We start from the raw sequence: 25,355 nt of genomic DNA on the forward strand, positions 1-25,355 counted from the left end.
CCTTGAAAAGGGGCGACACCCGTCTCTGGTGAACTGGCTGTTTAAACGGATACATCCTTGTTTTCACGCATGTTCTCGCAGTCTCACGTTGCTTGGCTCCCGCATCACGGTAACCCACCATTACAGTTTTAGGAACTAATGGAAAATGTGCTCGAGAAGTTGGTCATGCGCACTGTACACCTGACGAGGGGTAGACGCAAAAGGCGTGTGTCGAACGGGTGTCAGGGCAAACAGGTGGTACACACAAACAACATCCATTTGAGGAAGACGTCAGGTGCTAAATCTTTACCTGTTGACATGAGTTTGAAAAGATCGGCTGCTTGGGGTAGATAATTTCCTGGTTTGAACAATTCGCGTGGAGAGAGTGAGAGAATTTCACTCAGGCGGGAACTAAAACTAAAGGTAAGTGCAGCTGACCCGGCAGGTGGGCTGCACAAATGACCTACCAAGCGTCGCTGAGTGAAATACCTGGGAGCAAAATCGAAGAAACAGAACAAAGTGACCGAGGAAATCTCGACACAGGTGGACAGGAGGAAGATGTTCGAAGCCCACTACGGGTGTGCAGACTGGTTGCTTCGTACCCTCATATCACCTTCTGTGAGTACACGTTTACTGATTCACTCACTCAATAAAGTCCACTCACCCAACAGTCATCTCAGAATTCACAAATCTTTGAAAAATCACACGAAATTCAAAAATTCAGCATTCAGTCGTCTTTTTCTGACGGTAAACACGAGACACGAACCACGGGGCATAGAGTCCCATCTGTTTTTATATTTTACAAACAGCTTAGCTTCTGTGTCAGCCATGCTGCTAGTTTAAACCAATGCTCGTGCGCCAGGCTCCTGGCCTGTCATCCTTGGCAGTCTGTCATCCTTGACAAAGACCATCACATCCCAAGCTGCTGTAGAGAAGATATGGTGATGTCATCATCTCTTTCTCAATCTTTCTGTGATTGGCTACTTTTCTGTTTGTGGGTTCGTGCTGATTGATTTCGTGCTCGTTGGCGACGAGCAGGGATAAAAAGGAAGGAAATGAAAGAAATATGAACGCGAAGGAGAGATACAATTTCCGGGAAGTTTTTAATATGTTTCCAGAAAAGCCAATTATTGGCAACAGTGTGCTGCTCCTTTACACTTAAATACTGTGTTGGTAATAGCAAAAAATAAATAAAAAAAAAAAAAAATAAATAAATCTCCAGTGTTTGTGTGAACGGTTGAAAAGCAGGAGTGGAAATCTTCAATGATAAATCCAGTTGTCTTCTGTTGTTCAGTTGTATAAAAGTTTTTCTTTCTTTCTGCTGTATTATTTTAGCTTGTTATGTTTTATTTCTTTTGAAACTGTTTGAAACTATTTTTTCACAGAAGTCACGTTTTTCACATTCTTTCGCTCTTATTTCCCAAGGAAACGATTCACGATGTTGTTCCTTTCTATCTTCTTAATTCCGGTCTGTGCCGAAGATGCTGCGGACAAGTTTATTTCGTCCTCTGGCATGTTTGACCAACTATCGATGCTAATTTTTAGAGAAGTAACACGTGCATTTCACGCTGTTTCTCCTCAGTATTTCTTACACAACAGTCCACCAAGTGCAGAAAGATCAAACCTGCCGCATACTTGCGCTCACAAGTATCAACATTAAAAAAATATATAAAATAAATAATAAAAGCAAACATATGTATACTCACACTCCTACCATTAGCGCCATACCTAGTGCAGTAAAGTGCAAGCAGAGCCTACAGGTTGGTCTGAATGTGGGGTCATCAGTTGAACCTTAAGCTCAAATTTTAGGTTCGTTTGCGAAAATCGTCCATTGGCTGGTATGCACGAGGTCTTCAAAATGTAAGTGGCCGGTCTCAAGCGGCAAGTCGATATTTCAAAATGAGCAAAACTGACTATACTTATCTTTGAGAGCTGAAATTCAGGAGGGCCAAAGGGGCAAACATAGCAAAACTTTGTGTAGCTGTCACCTATGCTGATTATAGAATATTAGCAGCTGTTATGCACCTGACCTCAGGAGGAAAGTGGCTGGGTTATTAACAGGCTGCATGTGAGGAAGAACGAGGAATGGCTCGTCTGACAAAAATTAGCACAAACAGGAGGGACAACTATGGAACATCTGTTCTGTGCTGGCACAAATAGGACAACCATGGTACATCTGTACTGGGCTGGCCAACGGACAGGTTATTATGATGGCCACACAAAAACTAATATGAACAATAAATTACAGGTATAATACAGATCCCTCGAGACGTTAACTGCCTGCGTTTATCCCCCCCTCACACACACACCTTACTCATATACACACACCTCACTCACACACACACACCCCTCACTCTCTCTCTCACACCTATCCAAAACGAAAGCCCTCACAAACTCTCGAATCATTATGCATGTCAGCCATGCACGCGCCCCGCAGTTCAGCACTAGTAGCAGCAGTTGCTTCAGCAAGGATGGTACAGGCGGCGGCGGTAACAACACAAACACACAATGTAGGAACACAAGCAACAGACACAAACCGGAAATGAACCTGTTTCCGAGATGTCTACTAAGTCCATGAGAGAGAGAGAGAGCGTGGCGCCATCCGTAATCAGCCATGGCTGTGGTCTTCGATCGATGTAGGGCCCCGGCAAGCTAACAGCGACCTCTAGTGTAGCTTAGGCTCGCCTTTTATGTAAACAGGAGCTGTGGAGGGAAGGCATATTGACTCGATCTGTATAAAGCAGCGACATAAACCAGCTCGGGTAACCATCTATGGCCCTGACTTGTCTTCAAGTCCAGAACCATCGGTGGATATTGGGTTATCTTTTACGACCATCCTTTGCTGTAGGACGCAGTATTATATGTCTGTCTGGCTGGCTGCCTGGCTGCCTGACTGCTGTCTGGCTCTCACTGATCGTTTCAGTGTCTGTTCATCTTATGAGCCTATTTTTCTATCGGCTAATCTTCTAACATATTTGTATGTTTAGGGGATTTCCTTTTCATTTTAAAGTATGTGCATGCACTTTTTGTAGGTGTAACTATATTCAATTATTTATGTTACGTATCTAGAGTAACGTATCATTTAACCCTCTTCCAGGGTTGCGTCAGGTCAAGTGTCTGTTGGCTTTGCCCCAGATACCTAGACTTCCAGGTATTTGGCAGGATCGATTCTAGCCTTTTTGATGGGATGGCGCAATGGAATTCCTCCGAACAATGCGATTAGAGAGCTGAACGAAACACCAACCATGCTTCATTCGCAAGTTTCTGGCATTAAAGCTGATTTACACGCTCAAGAAAACTGAAGACTGGAAAGTAGACACTTCCTGCATAAAGCCCCCTGGCCTATAGACACTCTCGTTCCTCTCTTTACTTGATCATGCAGTTCCTTGGTTCCTGTATTGATGTTTATTTTTCATTCATCGCCATGAAATGAATGCGAGGTCCAGGCGTTGCCACTCTAAACACACAACATTTTCTAATTGAATTTTATATATTTAATACAGCGTATCACAATGAGCTTTGGTTAAATGCTCTGCTTCTTTTTTTTCAGTTGCCATTCTGAGTGTACACATAGGATTTGCTGCGTTGTCAGGAGGGCTTATATTAAAGGGATACAATCTATTTCCGGTCAACTTCGAAACTCTGCCTATGGAGCTCAAGGAAGGTCCGTGGCTTAAACGAAGCCTGGCCTGGGAATATCGAAATGAATATGAAGGAAGGTAGGAACATCAAAGTAATAAGTAGGCAGATACCACTCTGCAGTAAGCAAAATAAATCACAAATTTGAACTTTGGTCGTAGTGAGTAGCTATTCATTCACATTAGTTTAGGATTAGTTTAGTGTATGATCTTTTAATGACAGTATTTTTGTTTTTTCATTTTGTTGTTTGTTTGTTTGTTTTTTAATTTTTTTACTGCTTGTTTGTTTCACATGGATTTTTGTTTGCAGTTGCATTTGTTGTTCGTGTTTGTATTTGCATGTTTTGATGTTTTTGCTTATCCTGATTTGGGAAGCTTTCTTGCAAAGACGTTTTCTTTTTTTTTTTAATCTTGCATCAATTTTATATTTACTTACTTTATTTACAGAGTAGTGCGCACCTTACCGATTTTGATGTTTGAATACTTTCCGGCCGTCACTTACATGGAGCTGGTCTTCATTGCGAACAGCGACATCTTCACCCGCGAGAACCTGCACCTCATGCAGAGATAGAGGATCGCGTGTACAACATCTCCGGCTTCACCAACTTCTGCCAACTCACGTGGGCCAGGACATGCGTGAAGCCTACATCTGTGCTGCGTTTCTTCGACGGCACCTACAGTAACATCGACCACGACTCCTTGGACTCGAACTTCGACAACATCAGCGACGTTCTGCATGCAGCATACAGCAGGCCGGAGTCACGCCCCACCTTGCTGTACGCTCTGGAAAAAAATTACAAGCTTAACTCGACCTCGCTGCAAGCCAGCATGACCAGAAGTAAAATACCTTTTGGGTTACCCACGAAAGGAGCGGACAGTTACGAGTCCGCCAGAGACCTGCTGGTCAGTTTCATGTCCGAGCACGTGCAGCCAGTGTTAGACGAGTTTCGAGGTGACGAACGGCTGGAGTTACTGTACTACAATCCGTACCTTATGATCCACGAAGCGAGGAACCAGGCTTTCCAGGACATGAAACTGGCTGGAGGCAGCCTCGCTTTCATTTTCCTGTACGTGCTGCTCCACACACGAAGCCTGTGGGTCACGTGTCTGGCGGTCTTTAGCATCGCCTGCAGTTTCCTGGAGACGAACCTCGTGTACCGCGTGGTGCTTAACTACCAGTACTTCGGCTTCTTTCACATCATCGCCATCTTCGTCATCCTTGGTATCGGAGTTGACGATCTCTTTGTCTTCTGGGACTCCTGGCTCGCCGCCAGCCGGACGTCACTGTCCCACCCTTGCCCACCGTCTCAGCGAGGCTTACCGGAACTCGGCCACCTCCATGTTGGTGACGTCACTGACTACCATGCTGGCTTTTGCAGTGAACGGTCTGTCCCCGCTGCTGGCGACGAGTTCATTTGGAGTTTTCGCGGCAGTGCTGGTGGTCGTGGACTATATATCTGTAATAACCTTCTTCCCAACAGTAGTCGTGTTTTACCATCTTCATTTCGAACACATGACTCGTCGTTTCGTCGGCTTCTGTATCCCCCGAAGAAAAGAATCTGACAAAAATCAGATTGCCAATAGGACGTGCATAACTCAGGGATCCGATACCAAAGAGGAGGAGTGCATTAATGATCCGACCCACATATCGAATTCCTCTAGCGTTGCATATTTGCTTGAAATCCCCGAGAGCAAAGAACTCACAGGGGATGTAAATATCTCCAGAAGCGATGAATCTTTGCCAGAATCGTTAACGAAATCTGACATCGATGAAAAGAAAGTGTTTAAGACAATTTGTGCGGAAAGTTTCGCGAGACCTGTTCACGAGCAGAACTTGTGTGCTTCGTCCAGCCCCCAAACAACACAGAATGATGTTCGGGGCCTTGACCATCTTCCTGATACATCAGACAGAAATAATTCTTCTCATGGAAGGACAGTGGTCGAGAACACCACCACGGAAAAGAGTCCAACCCTGCTGGTGATATTTTTCAGTGTTTACTACTTCCGGTTTGTGACGCACAAAGTGATTCGTTGGGTTGTTTGGCGGTGTTTCTAGGTGTTTTGGTGACATTCTGCTTCTTCGCATCCAGGCTTCAGCGTGACAGTGAACAGGTCAGTGAGCAGCTGATGAGGTCCCCCAACCCCACCTCGCAAGTCCTATTATTTTCCATTAATTTCTGATGTATCAGTCATTGTTCTGTTTCTTTTCTCCTTTAAGGTAGTAATTATAGATACACGATCTTATTAAATATAAGCTTTGTTTCACAGGGAGTAATAATACTCAAAATGATTACTGTAAAACTTACAAGTAAAGGAATATCTTAGTACCTTAGAAATTGCTTGGTTTATTAATGAAAAATATTGTAGTACAGACTTTGCAGTTTGTACCCAAATAATAAACATTAACATTAACCCAAAACCTAATGCTACACAAACTCTAACCCACGGTGGCGGGGAGACCTCAGCAGCAATGTCGATAATCATTTTATTTATTTATTTTTGTAAATGCCGACATCTCTACTAGAGCCGACATGAATAAGGGTATCTGCTACATGAGATGAAGGTCACATGCATAATTCTCTGAGATCGTCATTTGAACTGTTTTTAAGCAGCACCTGGACACCGGGGCTTTACAAGTCTACAAAACTTTGTATAGTTAGTGTCTAGAAAAAACTACCTCGTACCATCACGCCCACCTGTCAGGCAGAACTCTCGGGATGACAAAAAGCGGTAGGTGGGTGATGATTAGAAAGCTCGGCACCACAGACCTTCATTTACATGAAAGTCCGAGCTGGGCACTACGATTAGGGTGGTCTAGATGTTAGAAGTTGTGATTGCTGGAGTTTAAGACCAAAGAGCAAAACAAGACCAGAGGAAGGTGCTGCACACTTCCTGTCTGCATCAATATGCGATGGATTTGTCGCCTTCCATAAAGCCGGTTAGACGAGGGTTTGAAATTCCTTTACGTATAGATGCAGGTCAGCTCTGGTTGGCATGCAAAACTGTATCCTTGTGTGCATGATGCACGTATGCTATTAACAAACAGGTGAATGTATCCATTACAGTCTTCTAGTCCTTATCACACCACAATCAAGCCTGCTTGCGATGTGCGTGATGCACACCTGCTATTGACAAACAGGTGAACGGATCCGTCATCGTCTTCTCATCTTTATCACGTCTCAATCCCGCTTGTTGTGGTATGTAGGTGGGAGGGCAAATGGAAAAACCGAAGTGGATAAGCTTGCCACTGCTGCTATGTGGAAGGAAGGTTACACCTGATACACATTCAAATACGTGATACATGTTACTTTGTCACCTAAAATCGTTCTTTAAAGATCGATTGACACTGTCACCTGACTTGTCGATTGACTGGTAAATGCTTTCGCTCCATGTGAGCTCACGAATGCAAACCTGATGAATCCTTAGACAGACCACAATAATCAGAACTGGTAATATGTCAGCTTAGGCTTATTGTTTAAATTTTAAGTAAAGAAATGAGAGTTACGCCTACACGTATAATCATTTCAATATTTTTGCTGATAAATGTTAAATTTTTTAGGGGGGAAGAGGGCGTGGTATTTGTTTTTTCTTAGGGCGCAGCACATCCTTGCGCAGGTGTCATGTGCTCAGAAATCCCCCTTGTCTCAGAAATCAGCCTCTATAATGCACGTGCGTCATAGTAAGATACACTTAAATAGGACAGAGTCGCATCCTTTGCACACCTTAATCACATCTAGACTTTGACAAAGGTGTCTTCCCCCCAAAAAAACTGCGCCCGAAAGCCCTTAATATTGTGCACGTGCACGATTTTAAATGTCAGCAACATATCACTTTCGATATTGTGGAATGTTATAAAAGGCTTTGTTTAGTTTGTTTACTGTATTGTGTATCTTACTAGGATGGATGAGTATTACAGAGGCGGATGTCTAAGCCAAGTGTGATAACTGGACACATGACACTGGCCGTGCATGTACTCGCATGTTTCCTGTGACCACTAGTGGACGTTTCTTTCCTTTCCTCTAATTTGACTTAATTATTATTATTCACTGAATATAAATTGCTATGAAAAAATATAGAAATTTAATGTCCTTCGAGTCCCGCCTGGGGCTACCTTGGCAAGGTTGAATCAAACGATTCCGAAGACCATATACGGATGCTTCCCACCCCTGCTCTAACCGAAACCCCAATGCTACCCTAGGGTTACTTGTTGAACTAATAAGTTAAAACCTACTAGTACACATGCAAGCTGTCAAGGACAAAGAAAACTGCATCCTTCGCACTTAAAGCTGTTCCCTTTACCCATCATTTAGAGTACTGTAACAGCTACACTGGACTGTACCACACTGTAGCAGTTTCAACGAAAACAGTACCCTTTAAAGTACTGAATTTTGAACGGAGACAATGAAAAAACAAACTAAGGGAATGAGTGGCAGTTGGAAGTAGGAGATATGTAGGTGCACCGAGGACAGCCGATCTTTGCTGTGTTGGTGACTCGTATGCCACCGGACTCGAGTGAGTGCGTGCGTCTGTGCGTTCGTGCGTGTGTTAAGTATATTGAAATGTATTTGCGAAAAGAAAACCCACAGCGGCTGCTGACTGGTGCTGTCATCTGTACCCAGATTCAGTTTTTCAAAGACAGTCATCACATCACCAGAGCTTCCCGTCTGCTCATCGACGGATTTTCTCAGGACGAAGTGGATAACAATGTTATGGTGTACCTCGCCTGGGGGCTCAAGGAGCGCAACCTCTCATCCTGTGAGTCCTCCCAGCTGGACTGCCTCGGCCACCCCGTGTACGACGACAGTTTTAACGCCAGCACGGAGGCTGCGCAACAGGCTTTTGTGGTATGCACAATTTTGACCTTTGACTCTGTGACCAACATTGTTTCGCCTCTTCTTATAGTTTTATCTTGATTTTAAAGATTTGTAGTAGTGATTGAAAATGACTTTCAGCATTTAATAAAGTGGGAACTTGCTTGTTTAATGATTTGAACCTACTATCAAAAAAAAAAATAGTGGTAGGTTCTATATAGTCGTGTCTGAGAGCGTGTAATGGTGAAGGAGGATTGAAAAGCAATTGGTGATGTTACATAGAGTATTAGCATTTAAGAAGCACTACAAGGAGATTTTACTGGGTTTTTTTTTTTTAAAGACAAGCATCATCAAAATAAAATCAACCATCTAAATATACCTTACCTTAATTTTATCTGGCGTGTTTCCATATGATGTTTGCACGCAGCTGATTCCTAATTTTCCACAGAACCTGTGCCAAAAATTGAAAAATATTACCAACGACGAAGCTGAGAAACTTGGCCATCATGAGGAACCACACAACAGGGGAGTTAATTATTGCTTGCTTCACAACGAACTTGGAGAAATTCTTCAAGGTATCTCAGACTACCGTTTTCACCCTTTTTGTGTGGGTGGGAGAGGTGGGGATGGTAGTTGTTGTTTATTAGACACGTAGACATGTTTCACACACTCGTGTACTTTTCCCATACATAGATGATGAGTCTAATGGCCTTCATCTCCTGTCCAAACACTAGGCTTACCGCAAATTCCACACGTTAATTAGGCCTTCTCAAAAATATTGTGTTGAGAAGGGAGATTATTACCTTCATGCAAACCAGCAAGGAGCTATTTGTCGCCCCTTGTCCATGAAACGATCGCACGTGCAGTCATCCATCCGACAAGTTGCATAGTTTCGATTCGTTATTTCTGAGTGACATCAAGCACCAGAGTCATCTCCACAGAAATTCTGACCATGAAGTGTTAGAAAATATAACAGATAAAAAGATCAAGGTTCCGGAGTGTAGTGGACACAAGGGCAGTGAACTGTAACGGGATCGCTGTGTCTCAACAACGCACGTGGAATGCAACGCCCAATGCTCTCCCTTTGCTCTCTCTAGTAGGCTCTGATAAATATGGGGAGGGATGGAGAAACTTTGCGGTAACTGTCCCTTGCAAGCTTCGCTAGACCCGCTAATTTTCTTTAACTAACTACACTAAGCACCAGGCTTCCTAGAGCAATGGCTTCTATAATTATAAAGACAGGCAATTTGGGGAGGGGGTGAAGGTTCTCCTGTACACTATGCATGGCCACTAATGACATAGTTTTTGGTAACTGTAAGAGCATGAATGTGGAACCTCAGTCACCAATTTATCCGTTCAGTTATCTGTGGCACTAATATTACACTTACTGATTACGTAGGTATTCTGTTTTTTGGAAGCCGTTAATTTTATACCTAATTTGCTTTCTTTTTTTGGCAAGACTGATTCGAAAACATTTGGACTGGACGTGGCTTTGCCCTGGAACAGAAATAAGACCTTGACATTTATGAAGAGACTAAGTCTCTACTATGATGCCTCTGCCTTTGAAACCTCGTCGTTTAGCGAGTATCTTGAAGTGAGTTCGATATCTTCATTTGTTTAACCTATCTTGTAGGCCTTACCACCATGCTATTGTCGACAATCTCAAATAATAACAAACAGGAAAAGATGAGTGTTTAACCTTGGTTCAGTGATGAAGTTACGATTGTCAGATGAATCTAGTCTACTTTTACAATTTTCAGCCATTTGACTGATAATCAAATTCTTGGCTCGAAATGAAACATGCCGCTTGCACGGTCATGGTAACATTTGCAGACATATTCATCAGCATCTGTGATAACGAACGCACTTATCTTTAACATTCATCGATATCTTAAGTCTGAAATGTTTCATACAGCATGTCAGTCAGTCTGTACGCTCACATTTGCAGTCACGTGATTTTTATGTATCTTGAAGCTAAAGGATAAAACGTATTCAGTATTTTAGCCCATTTTAAACAGTCTTTTTCATCTCTTATTTTATTTCTCTTTGAGTTATGCATAAAATACATAATAACTTTGAAACAAGAATATTTTCTGAAGGTGCCTATTTAGTTGTTTGTGTCTACAGATCCCCGTGAACTATTGGCTGTTTGACTCCTTCAGGAAGAGCCTTACCCAGACTGGAACAAATTTAATCCCCTCATCGGTGAAAAATACTCCCAATCATCCACCAGGATTCTAACCAAATCCAGTGAGTCTCAAGATTTCCTCTAATCACACTTACCAGAACTAGAATATTTTTTTCACAGCTCATTCGACAATTTCCTTCTGTATTCTCCATGCTGTACTCAGAAGTAGCTTATGTCAACAAACTCTAGAATATTCCCGAGTACATTGAAGCCCACCAAAAAATAAATCAATGCCAACGAACATAAATTTTCCATATTAAAAAATAATCTTACTATACCTGATCTTCGACAATACTTGGTGAGTGTGAATCTTTCTTGTTTTAAACGAGCGTAGGTAACTTCATGCAAAGTTGAAAAGCGAAGCAGACGACTCTGCGTCACGAAGTTCGAACAATACGCATGCGCGTGACCTTTGTGAAGGTCGTCCAATCAAGAAGCGTTTGGGTCGCAATGCCTTGTGTAGTCTTACTTTAATTGTCTGCAATGAATACTGATTAACATGTACAACGCACGAGACCCCTGATTTCAAACTCGAAATTTCGATGTCTCATTTACGATTAATTGCTTCAGAGAACGTGCTTTCCAGTCGCGAGGTGAACTAAGTATTTTAATCGAAAGTCCAACCCATTCTAAACGGAACAGTACTTCTATAAACTGCAAACTAGCGCAACATATTCTCTCAATATAAACAGCAACAAAATCAGTGGACATGTTTTTATTATGCATTAAATGAATGTCATTAGCAAACTTATAATACTTATTCTTACAGTGATATCTATAATACGGTCGAGAACCAAATTGTTCGAGAACCGAAGCAATTAATGGAAACTTGTTGCCTAATGTGTGTAGAAAAACACGAGACAAGAAATAACGTACTGTACAGTACAGTACAGTAAAATTTCCTGTATGTACCAAATATCGGGGATGGTTATGTCACTGATGACGCAAGCAGCCGAGTGAACGCCATTCGGCTCAACTCGGCTCATCTCGGACGTTCGGATGTTCGAGTTCCAAATATTTGTTCGAGACAAAATTTTCTCGAATTTCCTGTCGAATACCGATTTGGTCGAAAGTCAAGGCGTTCGAGAACCGAGGTATCACTGTAATGCTCAACGGAACGTACAGATTTTATTCTGATATTTCTTTTTCTTTGTTGCAGCTATCACAACAGCAAACACAATAAAGTATTTAGCTGTCGCTGTGACTACAAACTTGAAGTTGGAAACTCTGGCTTACACTAAACACTTGCCGGTGCTTGAGAACTGGGAACGGTTTATGGAAGATCAGGTGATTTATTGACGATTTAAACATTTGAATACATCATTTGCATCCTGTACAACAGCTCTGCTAGAGCAATAGAGGTAGTCTTTCAAATAATATTCATCGAAGTCAGAGAGTGATGACAGCCATGAATTTTACCCACTTTTTTTGGCAGATGTCAGGCATGCCACAAGAGCTGCAAGGAGGTTTCCAGACGACCACTTACGCTTGGCATTGGCTGCACGTTCAGAAGGTGAAATCTGCTTCTTATTAAGCTTAAATAATCTTGCTGAATGTGAAGGGTATACATCAAATAGTATCCAGCAGGGCGCTGGCTGCTTTGCCGTGTTTTATATATATGTATATAGCCTTGGGGGCTGGTTTGATGAAGAAGTCGCAAGGACACCACAAAAAAATTCCCTGAATAATAATAATGTTTATTTTAGAGCGCCTTATCCGACCAACAGCGGAGTGCTCAAAGCGTTTACACACATGAGAAGTCTCCCGAGCATACACAATTAAGGGGACACAATTTGAGTTATAAGTAGTTTGTTGTTTTTGTCTCCCATTCACTTAGTCACGTTCTTGACGCTCTCGTCCCCTTAAGTTCTTTCTCGTGCTTTCAAAGATGCCATCATCTCGATACTCGGTCGACTTTGCTGATATCCTGAAAAGAGTCCTCCACCCTAGCTCTAGCTTTACGAGATTCGACTGTGTTGCGCCTACGTTTCCTCTTAACTAAGTTTCGTTCTAATTAAAACTAGCATTGGGTGAAACAGGTGTGCACATTTGTATTTTCTTGTTCTTCATCAGGCTTTAGCTGACAACGCCATATTTGGCCTCGTTCTGGGAGTGTCCCTGTCATTTCCGGTCCTGGTCCTAGCCACGTGCAACATCCTCAACGGCCTGCTTGCTACTTTTGTCATCGGTTCTGTCACGTTTTGCGTCGTTGGCATTATTCCTCTGGCGGGTTGGTCCATGGGGGTCAGTATGAAATTTCTAGCCCCTTCCTCTGTCACTTTTTCTCTCTCTCTCTCTCGCTCTCCCTCTATATGTTTATATATATAGTATTTTGTGTATCATGTGCATGTCTGTGTACGCGTGGTGTTTGTCGGTATGTGTGTATATATATATATAATGTACATGTATACATAATGTGTGTGTTTGTATAATTCGTGTGTCGGGGTGGTGCAAGGGTTTCAGATTCCACATCAAGCTGTGCACGAGTGAAAAGCATGCAAGTGAAAAGCTCGTGCTCATTTACCCACTAAACAACCCAGCGTTTGTGCGCTCGACCTCATTTCGAATTCTCTCCATAAAGGAGAAAGTTTATTACTTTTTTATTAGGTGCTGGTGTCCTTAAACCTGTGTCTGGTGGCGGGGCTGGCTGTGGATTATGTTGTGCATCTGGCAGAAGGCTACCACATGTCTAAGGCAAGTGACCGGCATGGCCGCCTGAGAGACGCGCTAGGAAGTATGGGATCGTCTGTGTTGTCGGGAGCCTGCTCCACGCTGGGCGCATCCTTGTTCATGCTGTTTGCTCAGATCCAGTTTTTCTTCCAAGTAAGGGTTCTTTCGGTGCCATAGCCTGTCTAATGAGTAAAGCTTATTTATTGCCTTTTTTCTTGTTAATTCTTTATTTATTTCTTTTGTCGTTTGTTTGTTCTTCTACATCCTGTTTTTTTAATAAGACAATATTTGCATGACACTGTCATTTATTTATAGCTCTAGAACATGCAATTAATGACTTCGCAATTACTAAGTCAAACACAATAAATACAATACAATACAACTTTATTCATCTACAAGGGCAATTCAAGATAGTGCTCGTACTAGATAATACAGTATTTCGCAAGACTGTAAGGACTTGGTTTTACTGAAACATAATTTGACACATTTTTAAGCAATTAAAATGTACATTGAATAGTAAATTTATATTGTTGCTTCTTATTGATTTCAAACTATGTTTTATAATCTTTTTTCAGTTTGGAGTCTTCATGTTTTGCACAATTGGTTTCTCTTTGATCTTCTCCTTGGGCCTGTACACTACGCTTATGGGAGTCATGGGGCCTCAGGGTGACATGGCAGATATCCGGGCTCTTTTGTCAAGCTGCTGGACCCGGATGACGAGGAAGAGTAAAAGTGTGTCTCTCTCGGCATCGCCTGCAGGGTCTGCTCCCTTGGAATAAAGTTTCAGCATTATCTTTAAGAACGCTCTCCTCGAGGTCGAAGAATCCCATGCCACTAAAAAATCGGAGAGAGAGATAGGCAGAAGACAGACAGAAAGACACGCAAAGACGGATGAACTGAGAAAAAGACAATAAGCCTAGGAACACAAAGAGAAACATTTTGTCTATATCTGGAAATTCGTGCTTCGTCAACCAGCTCTCGATTTAGCATGTTGAAATGCCACCGTTATTGAAAATAAATTATTATTTAAACTTCTGATTGTTAAAGCACACGGGTATTCACGTTAAGAAACACGAAAAGAATACCAATTGTCAGAAGGTGCTGTTAAATCTTTACCAAGCTCCATCCCCGTCACAATCTGACATTACCATTTAGTCGACAGTCTTTTGTCTTATGGTTATAATGACTAGTTTGAAGTGTCTACAATGAATGAAGTGTCTACAATGTTCTTTGGGGTTTTTTTCTTTGTCACTACCCTTCCCACTTCTCTCTCTTTCCCACTCACCTGCGCTCTTTCACAGCCATCTTTTCTGTTGTCTTCTCGAACTATTTGTCTCACGCTCTCCGACATTCTCCTTAACTTTTTTTATTCACCAAGCTTATCTCTTTCTGTCTTTCAGTCTGCCAGTGTCACCACTCATTCACTCAGAGACGCGTGTGCACACACGCATACTCTCACACACTCTCACACAAGCACACTCTCACAAACTCTCTGTGTCTCTCTCACTCTCACGCACTCTTTCTCTCTCACACATACACTTACACTCTCTCACGCACACTCACACTCACATTCTCTCTCTCTCTCACCACACTCTCACATTCTCACACACCCACTCTCTCTCTCTCTCTCTCTCAAACACACATACACACGCACGCGCTCGCGGTCAGAAGGACACACCTGCGTCAAAATGTGAACTCTGACGTAAGACTAAACTGCGTCATGGACGTGACGTATGAAGCAGACGTGAGCATCTATTTCTGTCTACTGCCAGCAGCCACACAGAACCATCGTCATTCTCCACTGCCATGGCGTCTGTGTGCTGTTCCTGAATGTTTCTCTACCAACGATACCTTTATTTGTCGACGACATCGGGATTATCAGCTTCTGGAGGTATGAAGATTAAATGTCTGTCAGCTTTGACTAGGAAAATAGAGTTAATTTCTCCACTATGCTATAGCCAGTAATCTTTCTGTTGAGCACCGCATAAAACAATACACGGAAATAAAAAAATTTGGTAAAGAAATTTGAACACATCTGTGCGGTAAATTTATAGAACAATTAAACTGAAGGCAGCATAGTGCATAAAGACAAATAAGAACCAATCAGAATGCACTTCACATCTGTTGACAAAGTTATTTAACGAAGAAACTGAATGAAAGTGTTTATAAGGGCTACTAGTTTCACGTTTTACGCAACAACAGGATTTAGAAGTATGGGGATTGAGGTATAAGAATAGATATATCACATGGATATATCACAAACTCTCTTTGCCTTCTTGTTCTGTCTTACGGTTTTACTTCAAGAGCAGACTTTTTTGGGGGTAAGCATACATTCGTTTTTCCTTGAAAACAACGTGTATTCCGTTGGTCTACCGTTAAATACCGTTAAGCGCTAAGAGCATACTCTAGGGTTGTCCTTGGGACATATTTTCTATCCCATCCCATCCCATGGCAATTTATGCCTGTCCCATCCCATCACATGGCAATTTATGCCTGTCCCATCCCATCCCATGGCAATTTATGCCTGTCCCATCCCGTCCCATCCCATGGGACGTTTCCCATGGTAATAACATTCCTATGGACAACACTGCGCATTGCACACATGTTAACAAAGTCATGGCATAATGAAACTGGAATAAAAAAAGTATTTTTCCTGTGCTTAAAAAGTCTGACAATGCAAATTTCAGCGTAAATTTATTTTACAATATCAAGTATCGACTACCATGGGAAATACAAATGTGTGCTGTCCCATCCCATCCCATCCCATGGGATTCCCATTCCTATGGACAACACTGGCATACTCCTTAGGAGTGTGCGTATGAGCTTTACAAATTTTTCATTATTATTATTATTAAAAAATACAGCTTCCCATTCTGCGTGCACAGACACACAGATAAACAAACAGGAATCACCACTAGACTGACGCGGGAAGTGCAACCCGTGAAGCTCACATTCAAGTCTTAAGCTCGAAAACAATATGGAGCCATATGGAGTTCCTAAAGCAGAAGAGCCTGATTACAGACCTCCAGGACCTAAACAGAAGCCTCTCTTCATCTGCAAGCTCATGGCTTCACACCCCATGACATTTTTCGGTGAGTGCTCTATGTCTGGGGCAGCAAGATTTTATTGTAGAGTGCCTGGCTTTTATTTATTTATTTTTGAGGAAAAGGTTTAGTTTCTATTCATTACAAACCTGCCTGTTCTGACATGCTGTCTTTATCAGCCCGCCAACTCTCGACAGAGATCTGAAACCTGCCCCTGTTCCATGTTACAGCTAATTTCTTCCGTCAGGCTTGGAAAGTTTCGTGTATTCGTCATAAACTTTAGTAGTGAATAATCAGTGAGCTGTGGCGGGATGTCATGTTTGTTTGTGTAAGTGCGAGTATATCAAATAGTGCGTACGTTAGAACATAAGCAAGGAAACAAGAAGTTTTCGATCAAGCGTCAACAGTCATGCAAACAATAAGACTAAAACAAAACTATTATAATACCTCGCAGCATAGAAGTGTCAATCGTTGCTCCTTGTTCTCTCTCTTTCTCTCGTTCCAGGTGCAACCCTGGGGTTTCATCTCTCCTTCGTCATTGTGTCTATCCTTCTCGTTTACTCTGGCTACAATCTGTTCCCGTTCAACTTCAGCACCATCCCCATGGAACTGCGCAAGGAGCCGTGGCTGGGGAGGTTCATAGCTTGGGAAAGTCGTAAACTATACAACAAAAAGTATGTCGTCTACGTGGTTCTCCTGCAATAGGGCTCTGGATTCAAACTGCAGAATAGGTTGACCGGCGCAAGAAGTATAGTTGACCTATGCCCTTGCCAGCTAGCGGTAAACAATAGACCCACAGCTTAGCACAGCTGTAGAGCTAAATGCAACAGAGCTAATAAAATCGTCTCATCTGTTATCAGTTTGTATCTCCCTCTTTCCAGTTTTATCCCACTTTTTTGCCTACTAGCTTATCCTTCTTAAAAGGAGGCACAACCGATAGATCGACACTTCATGCCAACTGATAAATTATAAAGTCAAAGCTATTCCTCTTCTATAGGTACGAAAAAGTATTATAATATGCAGAAAACAAGGATACACTTACGTGTAGGTTTTTCAGCTATTGTACTGTAAGGTATTTAAAGGAAGTAAGTTGCAGAGTTTGTCAGCCGAAATCTTTAACAGACGGAGGACTTGTGAGAGCCTCCTCCCATCCACGCACTCATCCTTCACACGTACTTTTGCATAACACTGCGACAACTACATATGCCTGCGGCCATCCTTCCTAACTGCCTAACTGATTCACTTTCATCTCAGCCTCGATAGAAACTAAATCTATATAATGACAAGATTATATTTAATTAGACATAGTCATAATCTCTGAAAAAAATGTTCCAGGGAAGTAATTTACAAATTAAAAAAAAAATAATTTAAAGGTAGTATGTATGCACAAACCCAGCTATCTTCAACACTCCTTTATGGGAAGCTCAGTTTTCACTTCCTCACATTGCTCCAAATGTGCTATTTCGTTGATTTCCAGGATGTTCAAATTGCCCGTGTTCGGAATATAAGTTACTTTTCGAGAACAGTCTATACATTTTGACGAAAATAATATAGCGTTCGCTTTTTCCGATCAGTCTTGTTAATGTCCAAAACACGCACACCTTTTGCTCAAAAGCAAAGTACCGTATCGCCTGTCTGTGGCACAGTACTTATCAGCAAACAATAAAAGAGATTTTAGAACTCTGACCGTTGAAAACTACACTACTTGACCTCCAACCCTTCAGTCCAGCTTTATGGTTTGTCTTAACTAACATAGTAACAATTTCAGTTTTAGGTTTTGTTTTTCAGGGTAACACGAGTGCTACCTGAGCTTCAGCATTTTCCAAGGCTACGATTTGGGAGTGTTGGAGGATTAACTTTGATCTACAATGCCCACGGAGGGAATATATATACGAAAGAGCACCTTCGTATCATTAAAACCATCGAAGATCGTTTGTTCAATTTTCCCGAGTTTACTGAAAAGTACTGTGAGCTCACGAAAGAACATACCTGCGTCAAGCCCGTCTCCATTCTTCGCTTTTTTGACGGCACCTACTCTCACATCAGTCCTGTCTTCAATGACCCTAACTTTGACAATATCACTGCTGTTGTGTATGCTGCTTACAATATGTCGGCTACCAATCACGACTTCCTCCAGGGCCTGGGGAAGAATCACGTCCTCACTCCCACGCAGGTGCAGTCGAGTCTCGCCAAGTCCTACATTCCTTTCGGGTGGCCCATGGAAGGTTTAGACAAGTGGGACAAATCAGGAGCAAGAGAGAAGCATGCAGAGTTCATGTACCATAATTTCGTGCCATTGCTGGATGACTACGCAGCTAAAGTGCACGAGTTCGAAGTGCTTTACTTTAATGTGCAGTTGGAGATTCACGAGGTACGGATCCAGGCGATAAAGGACTTAAAATTGGCTGGGGGCAGCCTCATTTTCATCTTTTTGTACGTTCTTTTTCACACCCGTACCCTCTGGGTCACCTCCCTGGGCGTCTTCAGTATTGTCTGCAGCTTTGTAGAGACCAATCTCATCTACCGCGTCATCCTGGGCTTCCGCTACTTCGGAATTTTTCATGCTATTGCCTTATTTATCATCCTTGGTATCGGCACCGACGATTTCTTTGTGTTCTGGGACTGTTGGCTTGAAGCTGGACACTACGCCTTTCCCAGTCTTGCTCACCGCTTGAACGAGGCGTATTATAAGTCAGCCGTCTCCATGCTTGTGACGTCTTTCAGCACCATGATAGCTTTTGCCGCCAACTGCACGTCCCCGCTGCTAGCCACCTACTCCTTCGGTATCTTCGCCGCCATCTTGATCGTCCTTGATTACCTCTCAGCCATCACCTTTTTCGTCTCCACCGTGGTGAGCTACCACGTTTGTTTTGAGAGTTGGCCCTCTCTATTTTCCATTATCGTGCTCGTCATAAGGCGCGTCTTGCGTCGCCCAGAACAGGACGCGGATCCGGAGGAAGACTCCACCACCACTCCGGATACCATGCCCGACACCATCCAGACGACAGGCTTCATTCCTTCAGAAGCTCCTCGCAGAGAATCGGTAGGAGAGGCCAGTTTCTCTTGCGTCGATCCACCCGACATAAAGCTAAGTTCTTCGGTCGACCCTGAATGTTTACCGACATCAGAAACTGTTATGCAAGAAGAAAATATTAAAGAGCCCATGAAACCTATTGCCAAAAAGCAAAGACCAAAAAGCATTTTGACTCTAGTGAACTTTTTCAGCGAGGATTATTTTTGGTTCATCACTCACCCTGTCTTCCGATGGATACTGTTGGCAATTTTTACTATTTTTATCTTGCTTTTATCCTACTCTGCGACGACCTTGGACCTGGACAGCAAAAGGGTAGGTGCAGCCATTTTGAGATTTCTTAAGATGGTTTTTTAAAACTATTAAAAAATAGTACAACGGCAATAAGTACGTTAATGTAACGTAAAGCTTGAATTATGAACATTCCTCAGTAAGTCAACCGAGCCCATCTCAATGTCGTTTACAACACGATAGCATTTAAGTTCTTTCAGGGGAAAAGGGGGAGTGGCTGTGGTTTTTAAGCCAAGAGGCCTCCACACCAAGTGGCTTGATATACACAGCTGATGAAGCTATGGACTGGGGACACAACTTAAAAGAGATTTGGGGAAGGTATGGTAAGAGGATAGATGGGCATCTCCCTTTCCCACGAGATAAGTCACGAACACTTCACTCCCCAGCTACGACAAGCTTACCTGTCTACTGCTGCCTTCTCCTCTTTACAAAAAAAAGCAAGAAACGGGGAAAAAAAATCTTTTGGATTAAGTAATTTTTGTTGTTTTTTTTTTCTCTTTCTTTTCAGCTCCAGTTTTTTAGGGACGACCACAAGTACGTGAAAGCAGCCAATCTGCTCTTCGAGGGCTTCGTACCCTCGGACACTGACTACAAACTGATGGTGTATCTTGTCTGGGGGGTGAAGCAGAATGATTTGACTCAATGCCACTTTTCATCAGAGGGTTGCCAAGGAGTAGGAGGCTATGACCACAACTTTGACGCCAGCAAGCCTGCATCACAGAAAGCTTTTTCAGTGAGTGATGGTGGCAGACTAGGTGTCAGCTAATGTTGGTAAAGATGTTAGTTTGGGAGAGAATTGGGGATCAGGACGGTATTATTGCCTATGGAGTCAAGCACTGACAGTCACATTGACAACTTTTGTCTATTCGGTACCGAGACACAATGTTTGTGTCACGACAATTTCTCCTATTGACTCTTGCAGGACCTGTGCAAAACTTTGAAAGAACTGCCACAAGAAAGGGTGGAATCCTTAGCGATTTTGAGGAAGATAACTACAAACGAACTGGCAATTGATTGCTTCACCACAAACATGGAAAAATTCCTTATGGTGAGTGTTTCTGTAGCTGTAGTTCACACCAACTCCGTTAACACATCTGTGTGAGGGGTACACCTATTCTTACATTTTTATCGCAGTATCAGTATGATTAAAGTGAAGCTTGGACTTTGTTTTGATACACTGAAATATATGCTAATAAGAAAAATTCATAGTACATATTTAAGCACAAATATCACTTACTTTAAAGAAATATACAATTGATGCAATGAAATATTCATTCACTAGAATGACAACGCTTCTGCAAATCTTGACATCACCTTGCCATGGGACTGGAATAAAACGCACGATTTCATGGCACGACACACCACGTTCTACGATGTCTCTAAACTTCAGAAGAGTTTTGAGGACTACCTGGATGTGAGCTGAGAAGAATATTAAAAGGCATTCATGATTGAAGTACAGCATCTGTCAAACTTTTTAACTCATGATCTTTTAGAAATTCACAAAAAGATTTTCAAATAGTCAAGTAGTAGATTTAAATTCAAATGTTCTGATAAGTATATTGCTAGATGAGCACCATGTTTGAAAACCATGTAGACGATATCATGTCAGCTCTCTAAATATGCCAATTTATTCTTTGTTATTTGTATATCCTCCTGTATTATTATCGCACTCTTCTGCATTCTGAAGACACGGCCTTATAGTATATATTATAGTATATACGAGGTATAGTAAAGGCTGTGACGGCGGTGATAAGGCTGTGGTGACGGTCCAAAACGTTTGAGTCTGACCTTTACCTGTGCATGATAATGTTTGTAGGGGTTGTATCTCAAGAACAGAATGAAAAATATATTCCCTTAAATTTTGGAATATAGTATCTTGAATAAAGTTGTATCAATCACGTGAAGATATCCACCCTACTACACATTTAAAGATGCGAAATGACGCATGCATGTTTCTTTCAGATCCCCTTCACATACTGGTTGTGGAATGCCTTCCGTTACGAGAAAAGCGATGAGTGGGATACATTCGATTTCTTGATTGGTGAGCAGTTGACCGATTCATCAATGACAGTGCTGGGAATAAATTATAGTAAGTATAATCATATAAAAGTATAGACACGTGATCATATGGTCTTTACTTTGACTGCAATAAATAAAGTTAAAAGCCAAACCAAGTAAAAACAAAACAAAACTCGGCGATACTTTTTTGTTGGATGAAAGTGGACTGAGTAGCTATACTTAAGATAGTAAGACACTGGACAAAAAGCTCGAATGACCATCAAGATATCTCTGTCAAGACCAGGATTTAATAAAAGCAGAGTTTTACGGTTCTTACTCTCAGTGTAGACAGTGTTTCTTCGTGTTTCAGCCGTTGTTGTGGCAAACAGAATCAGATACATTGGAGTGGCTGTCACAACGACTCTCGTGTTTGAGACTCTTGGGTACACCTCGCACCTCTCTATTGTAGAGGAATGGGAGCGGTTTATGAAAGAGCAGGTTTTTCCGTTTCCTTTCTTCTGTCTCTTCTTCATTTCTGAGACGACTTTCTCTTTCGGCTGTTATTCTTGTTTGCTCTTGTTTTTAGCGGGAGGTGTTGTTTAATCTTGTTGTTTATTGCATTTGACACTATTTCGCTGGCAGCCATAATCCAATGGACTGTATCTGATTAGCTTGTTGTTATGTAAGAAATCGTACAGCGCTGATTCTTTTTCTGCAATAGATCAATACATCCATCCATCCTTTAATCCAATTATCTACCCTGTATTTCCCTCTGTTCTCTGAACATCAGCCCAGAAAACCGTACAATTATTTGTACATTTCTTAATTTTTTTCTTTTTTCTGTCTGTCTTTCGTTCGTTCTGTCATTCTCTCTTTTTTACCAATGATGCATATGCCTGCTACAAGAGTGTAAGCAGGAGAAAGTTTTAGGTTTGTCCTTTCAGTCTTTCTCTCCGTATCTAGTAAGAGTAAGAAGAAACTAGTTTTTTGCCACGTTTCGTTTGAGGGATTTCAACGTTATTTATAAAGTCGTGCTTGCCCAAAATGTGTAATTATTCCTGCGTACGTTTGTACATGAAGCTGTCAAAGATGCCAAAATACCTGCAAGGCGGATTCCAGCAGACCCTAGCATGGCACTGGTTACACCTGCAAAAGGTAAGACCCGTGTGTCAACTTCGACAGAGAGAGAGAGAAAAAAAAAAGACTTCACACCATTGTTCATGTAAGAAGAAAATGTATGTGACTTAAGTTACAAAAGATTTTTATTAGTCACAGCTAGTGCATGTTCACAGCTATCATCTTTCTACTCATTACAAATGTTTAAAGTGTTCTCCTATAAAAATTAGTTCTACTAAGTTACATATGAAAAAAGGACTGAAGGATTCCATTACCCATTTCGAGGGCATTCCCACAAAATTTTTATTTTGCTATACGTCTGTGTGTGTGTGTGTTTGTATAAGGCTGGGTGGGCGGGTGCGTATCAGTACAATTTTTTAAAGTGTTTCTTCTATAAAACTGTATATATCAATCATTATGTGTTTGTAAAAAAATGCTTTGATTTTTGTTTTGTACGGTTTTTGATTTGGCGTGGTTTTTTTTGTTTTTTGTTTTTGTTTTTTTTTTTTTTTTTTTTTGTCAAGTCCATGGTGGAGAACGCTGTCTTTGGAATTCTTGTGGGAGTATCCTTTGCACTCCCAGTTCTCATCCTGTCCACATCCAACCTGATCAGTGGAACTATCGCCACGTTCATCATCGCTACCATCACAGTCTGCGTCATCGGTGTCATCCCTTTGATGGGCTGGACCATGGGGGTGAGCGTCACCTCGCTGTTGTCCTTAACCTGACTTTGAATTTCCTCCTGTAGTTTGTAGTTAGTCCATCATTGGACAATTATATGGGTTATTTTCGAAATCTTTTCTGAACTCATCTTGACGGTTTGGGAAAGGCGCTATAAAAATCACAGTATTATGTAGTAGGTAAGAAATAGGTAATATTATCAGTTTTGATATAGAGAGTTCTTTAGGTAAACGTACTGTTTGTTCATCGCCATCACCATCACCATCACCATCGCCACATGCTTCACCATTGCTTATCTCATACACTTGTGGAAACTGTTCGTCAGGTGCTGGTGTCCTTAAACATGTGTCTCGTGGTGGGGCTCTCAGTGGACTACGTCGTACACCTGGCGGAAGGATATTGCATGTCACCTGAACACGACCGTCTTGGTCGTCTGCAAGATGCTCTGCGGTCTATGGGCTTGCCAGTCTTCTCTGGAGCCTGTACTACACTAGGAGCCTCCTGCTTCACGTTCTTCGCGCAGATACAATTTTTCTTTCAGGTGTAACTTCGTTCTCGTCTGCTTTATTCTTGTCTCCTCTTCCTCTTTCTTCTTCAAAAAGATAGCATCTATATAAAATAAATCACCACCGTTTTGATATTTTCGCTCAGATTCGGCTCTATTGAATGTTTTTCAACTTTTGCATTGCACGTCAAATTCAGAGCGAAATGATAGATACAAAAAACTAATATGGTGCAGGGGTAAACAGAAAAACATTCATGGTATTTGTTACACACAAACACGCATGCAACCAAGAGAGCACATATTAGTCAAACGATTGTGTGTGTGTGAGAGAGAGAGAGAGAGAGATTTGAAATTATTTTTTGTGTCTTTCTTCTCCTATAGTTTGGGGTCTTCATGTTCTGCACCATTGGATTTTCGCTGGTGTTTTCCTTGGGCTTGTTCACTACACTGATGGGCATCATTGGACCGGAGGGGGACACTGCAAACATCAAGACGCTGTTCTATCGTTATTTGTGTTTCCTTATCCCCCGTCACCGAAGCAGATCCTCTTCAGTTATTTCAACTAATATAGCAGAACGAGGCGTCACAGCTCCTCAGTAACACAATCTTTGACAAGACTAATATGCTGGAGGACCCGCAGGATACGAGGCTTGCTCCCGACAGGACACAGGGGAAACAAGAGCGAGATCTCAACATCCAAGATCAGAAAGTGCAATTCATAGCATGTAATATCACGAAGTTACAGAAAAGTGATTATATGAACAAAGACTTGTAGTTTTATGATGTTATCCCGAATCTGAAATTTCGTAAACTATCCTTCTGAGTTTATCTCAGGTATTGAAATTATTTATTATTTCATGAGCTGATGTTCCTTGGTTGACCACATTAAAGATTCAATTCAATTGCATAACATTGTGTCCAGCAACTATGTTATTATAGAATACAGTGCAATGCAACTTATAGTGTCTCATGGGTGTATTTCTTTTACGAGTTTTTACAAGAAAAATATGGAAAACAAGTTATATTCCAAAAGCAGTAATCATAACATTTATCATATCATATTTTCCATTGAGATCAACATCAGTGATTGCGCACACTCATTTTTTACACCCACCCAACACAAGCATCCCATAACATCCCGCCCACCCGACACAAAACACACACACACAAGGGTGAGCTGTTCTCAAATGATCAGGTCGGACGGTTGCTTTTTGTAATTCTGCTTCATATTTTAGCCAGTTACTTGAGTACTTAATTACTCCTATGTATTACACAAGTGGGAATATTTGCGTTCCAAACAGCATGACAAGCATCTTCATTTTCGGGTGACACATGGCCATTTCCTGTGGACTGTCATATGTCGGTCGAGCTCATCACGCTTTGATTACGTGCAGTTAACAATA

General features: G+C 41.8%; 2 protein-coding genes across 2 annotated transcripts; both read left to right on the plus strand.

Annotated features, from left to right (window-relative positions):
- The first annotated feature begins 16 nt into the window (after nucleotides 1–16).
- Nucleotides 17–14,317, plus strand: LOC112571125 (protein dispatched homolog 1-like). The gene is given in 14 exon segments (XM_025249937.1): nucleotides 17–597; nucleotides 3,530–3,698; nucleotides 4,097–4,904; nucleotides 4,906–5,653; nucleotides 5,656–5,729; nucleotides 8,204–8,461; nucleotides 8,877–9,035; nucleotides 9,888–10,022; nucleotides 10,591–10,678; nucleotides 11,776–11,903; nucleotides 12,052–12,129; nucleotides 12,690–12,860; nucleotides 13,224–13,439; nucleotides 13,862–14,317. Coding segments are annotated over 14 exon segments (3,396 nt in total). The 5' UTR covers nucleotides 17–437; the 3' UTR covers nucleotides 14,066–14,317.
- Nucleotides 14,318–15,034: 717 nt separating this feature from the next.
- LOC112570592 (protein dispatched homolog 3-like) lies at nucleotides 15,035–24,914 on the plus strand. The gene is made up of 13 exons (XM_025249111.1): nucleotides 15,035–15,177; nucleotides 16,172–16,378; nucleotides 16,836–17,004; nucleotides 18,119–19,676; nucleotides 20,161–20,385; nucleotides 20,575–20,700; nucleotides 20,935–21,066; nucleotides 21,615–21,741; nucleotides 22,021–22,148; nucleotides 22,731–22,805; nucleotides 23,291–23,461; nucleotides 23,773–23,988; nucleotides 24,334–24,914. The coding sequence occupies exons 2-13, from the start codon at nucleotides 16,264–16,266 to the stop codon at nucleotides 24,550–24,552; spliced, it is 3,261 nt and encodes a 1,086-aa protein (XP_025104896.1). The 5' UTR covers nucleotides 15,035–15,177; nucleotides 16,172–16,263; the 3' UTR covers nucleotides 24,553–24,914.
- Nucleotides 24,915–25,355: the final 441 nt, after the last annotated feature.

This window comes from Pomacea canaliculata, linkage group LG8 (genome assembly GCF_003073045.1).
Source record: "Pomacea canaliculata isolate SZHN2017 linkage group LG8, ASM307304v1, whole genome shotgun sequence".
NCBI classification, from domain to species: domain Eukaryota; kingdom Metazoa; phylum Mollusca; class Gastropoda; order Architaenioglossa; family Ampullariidae; genus Pomacea; species Pomacea canaliculata.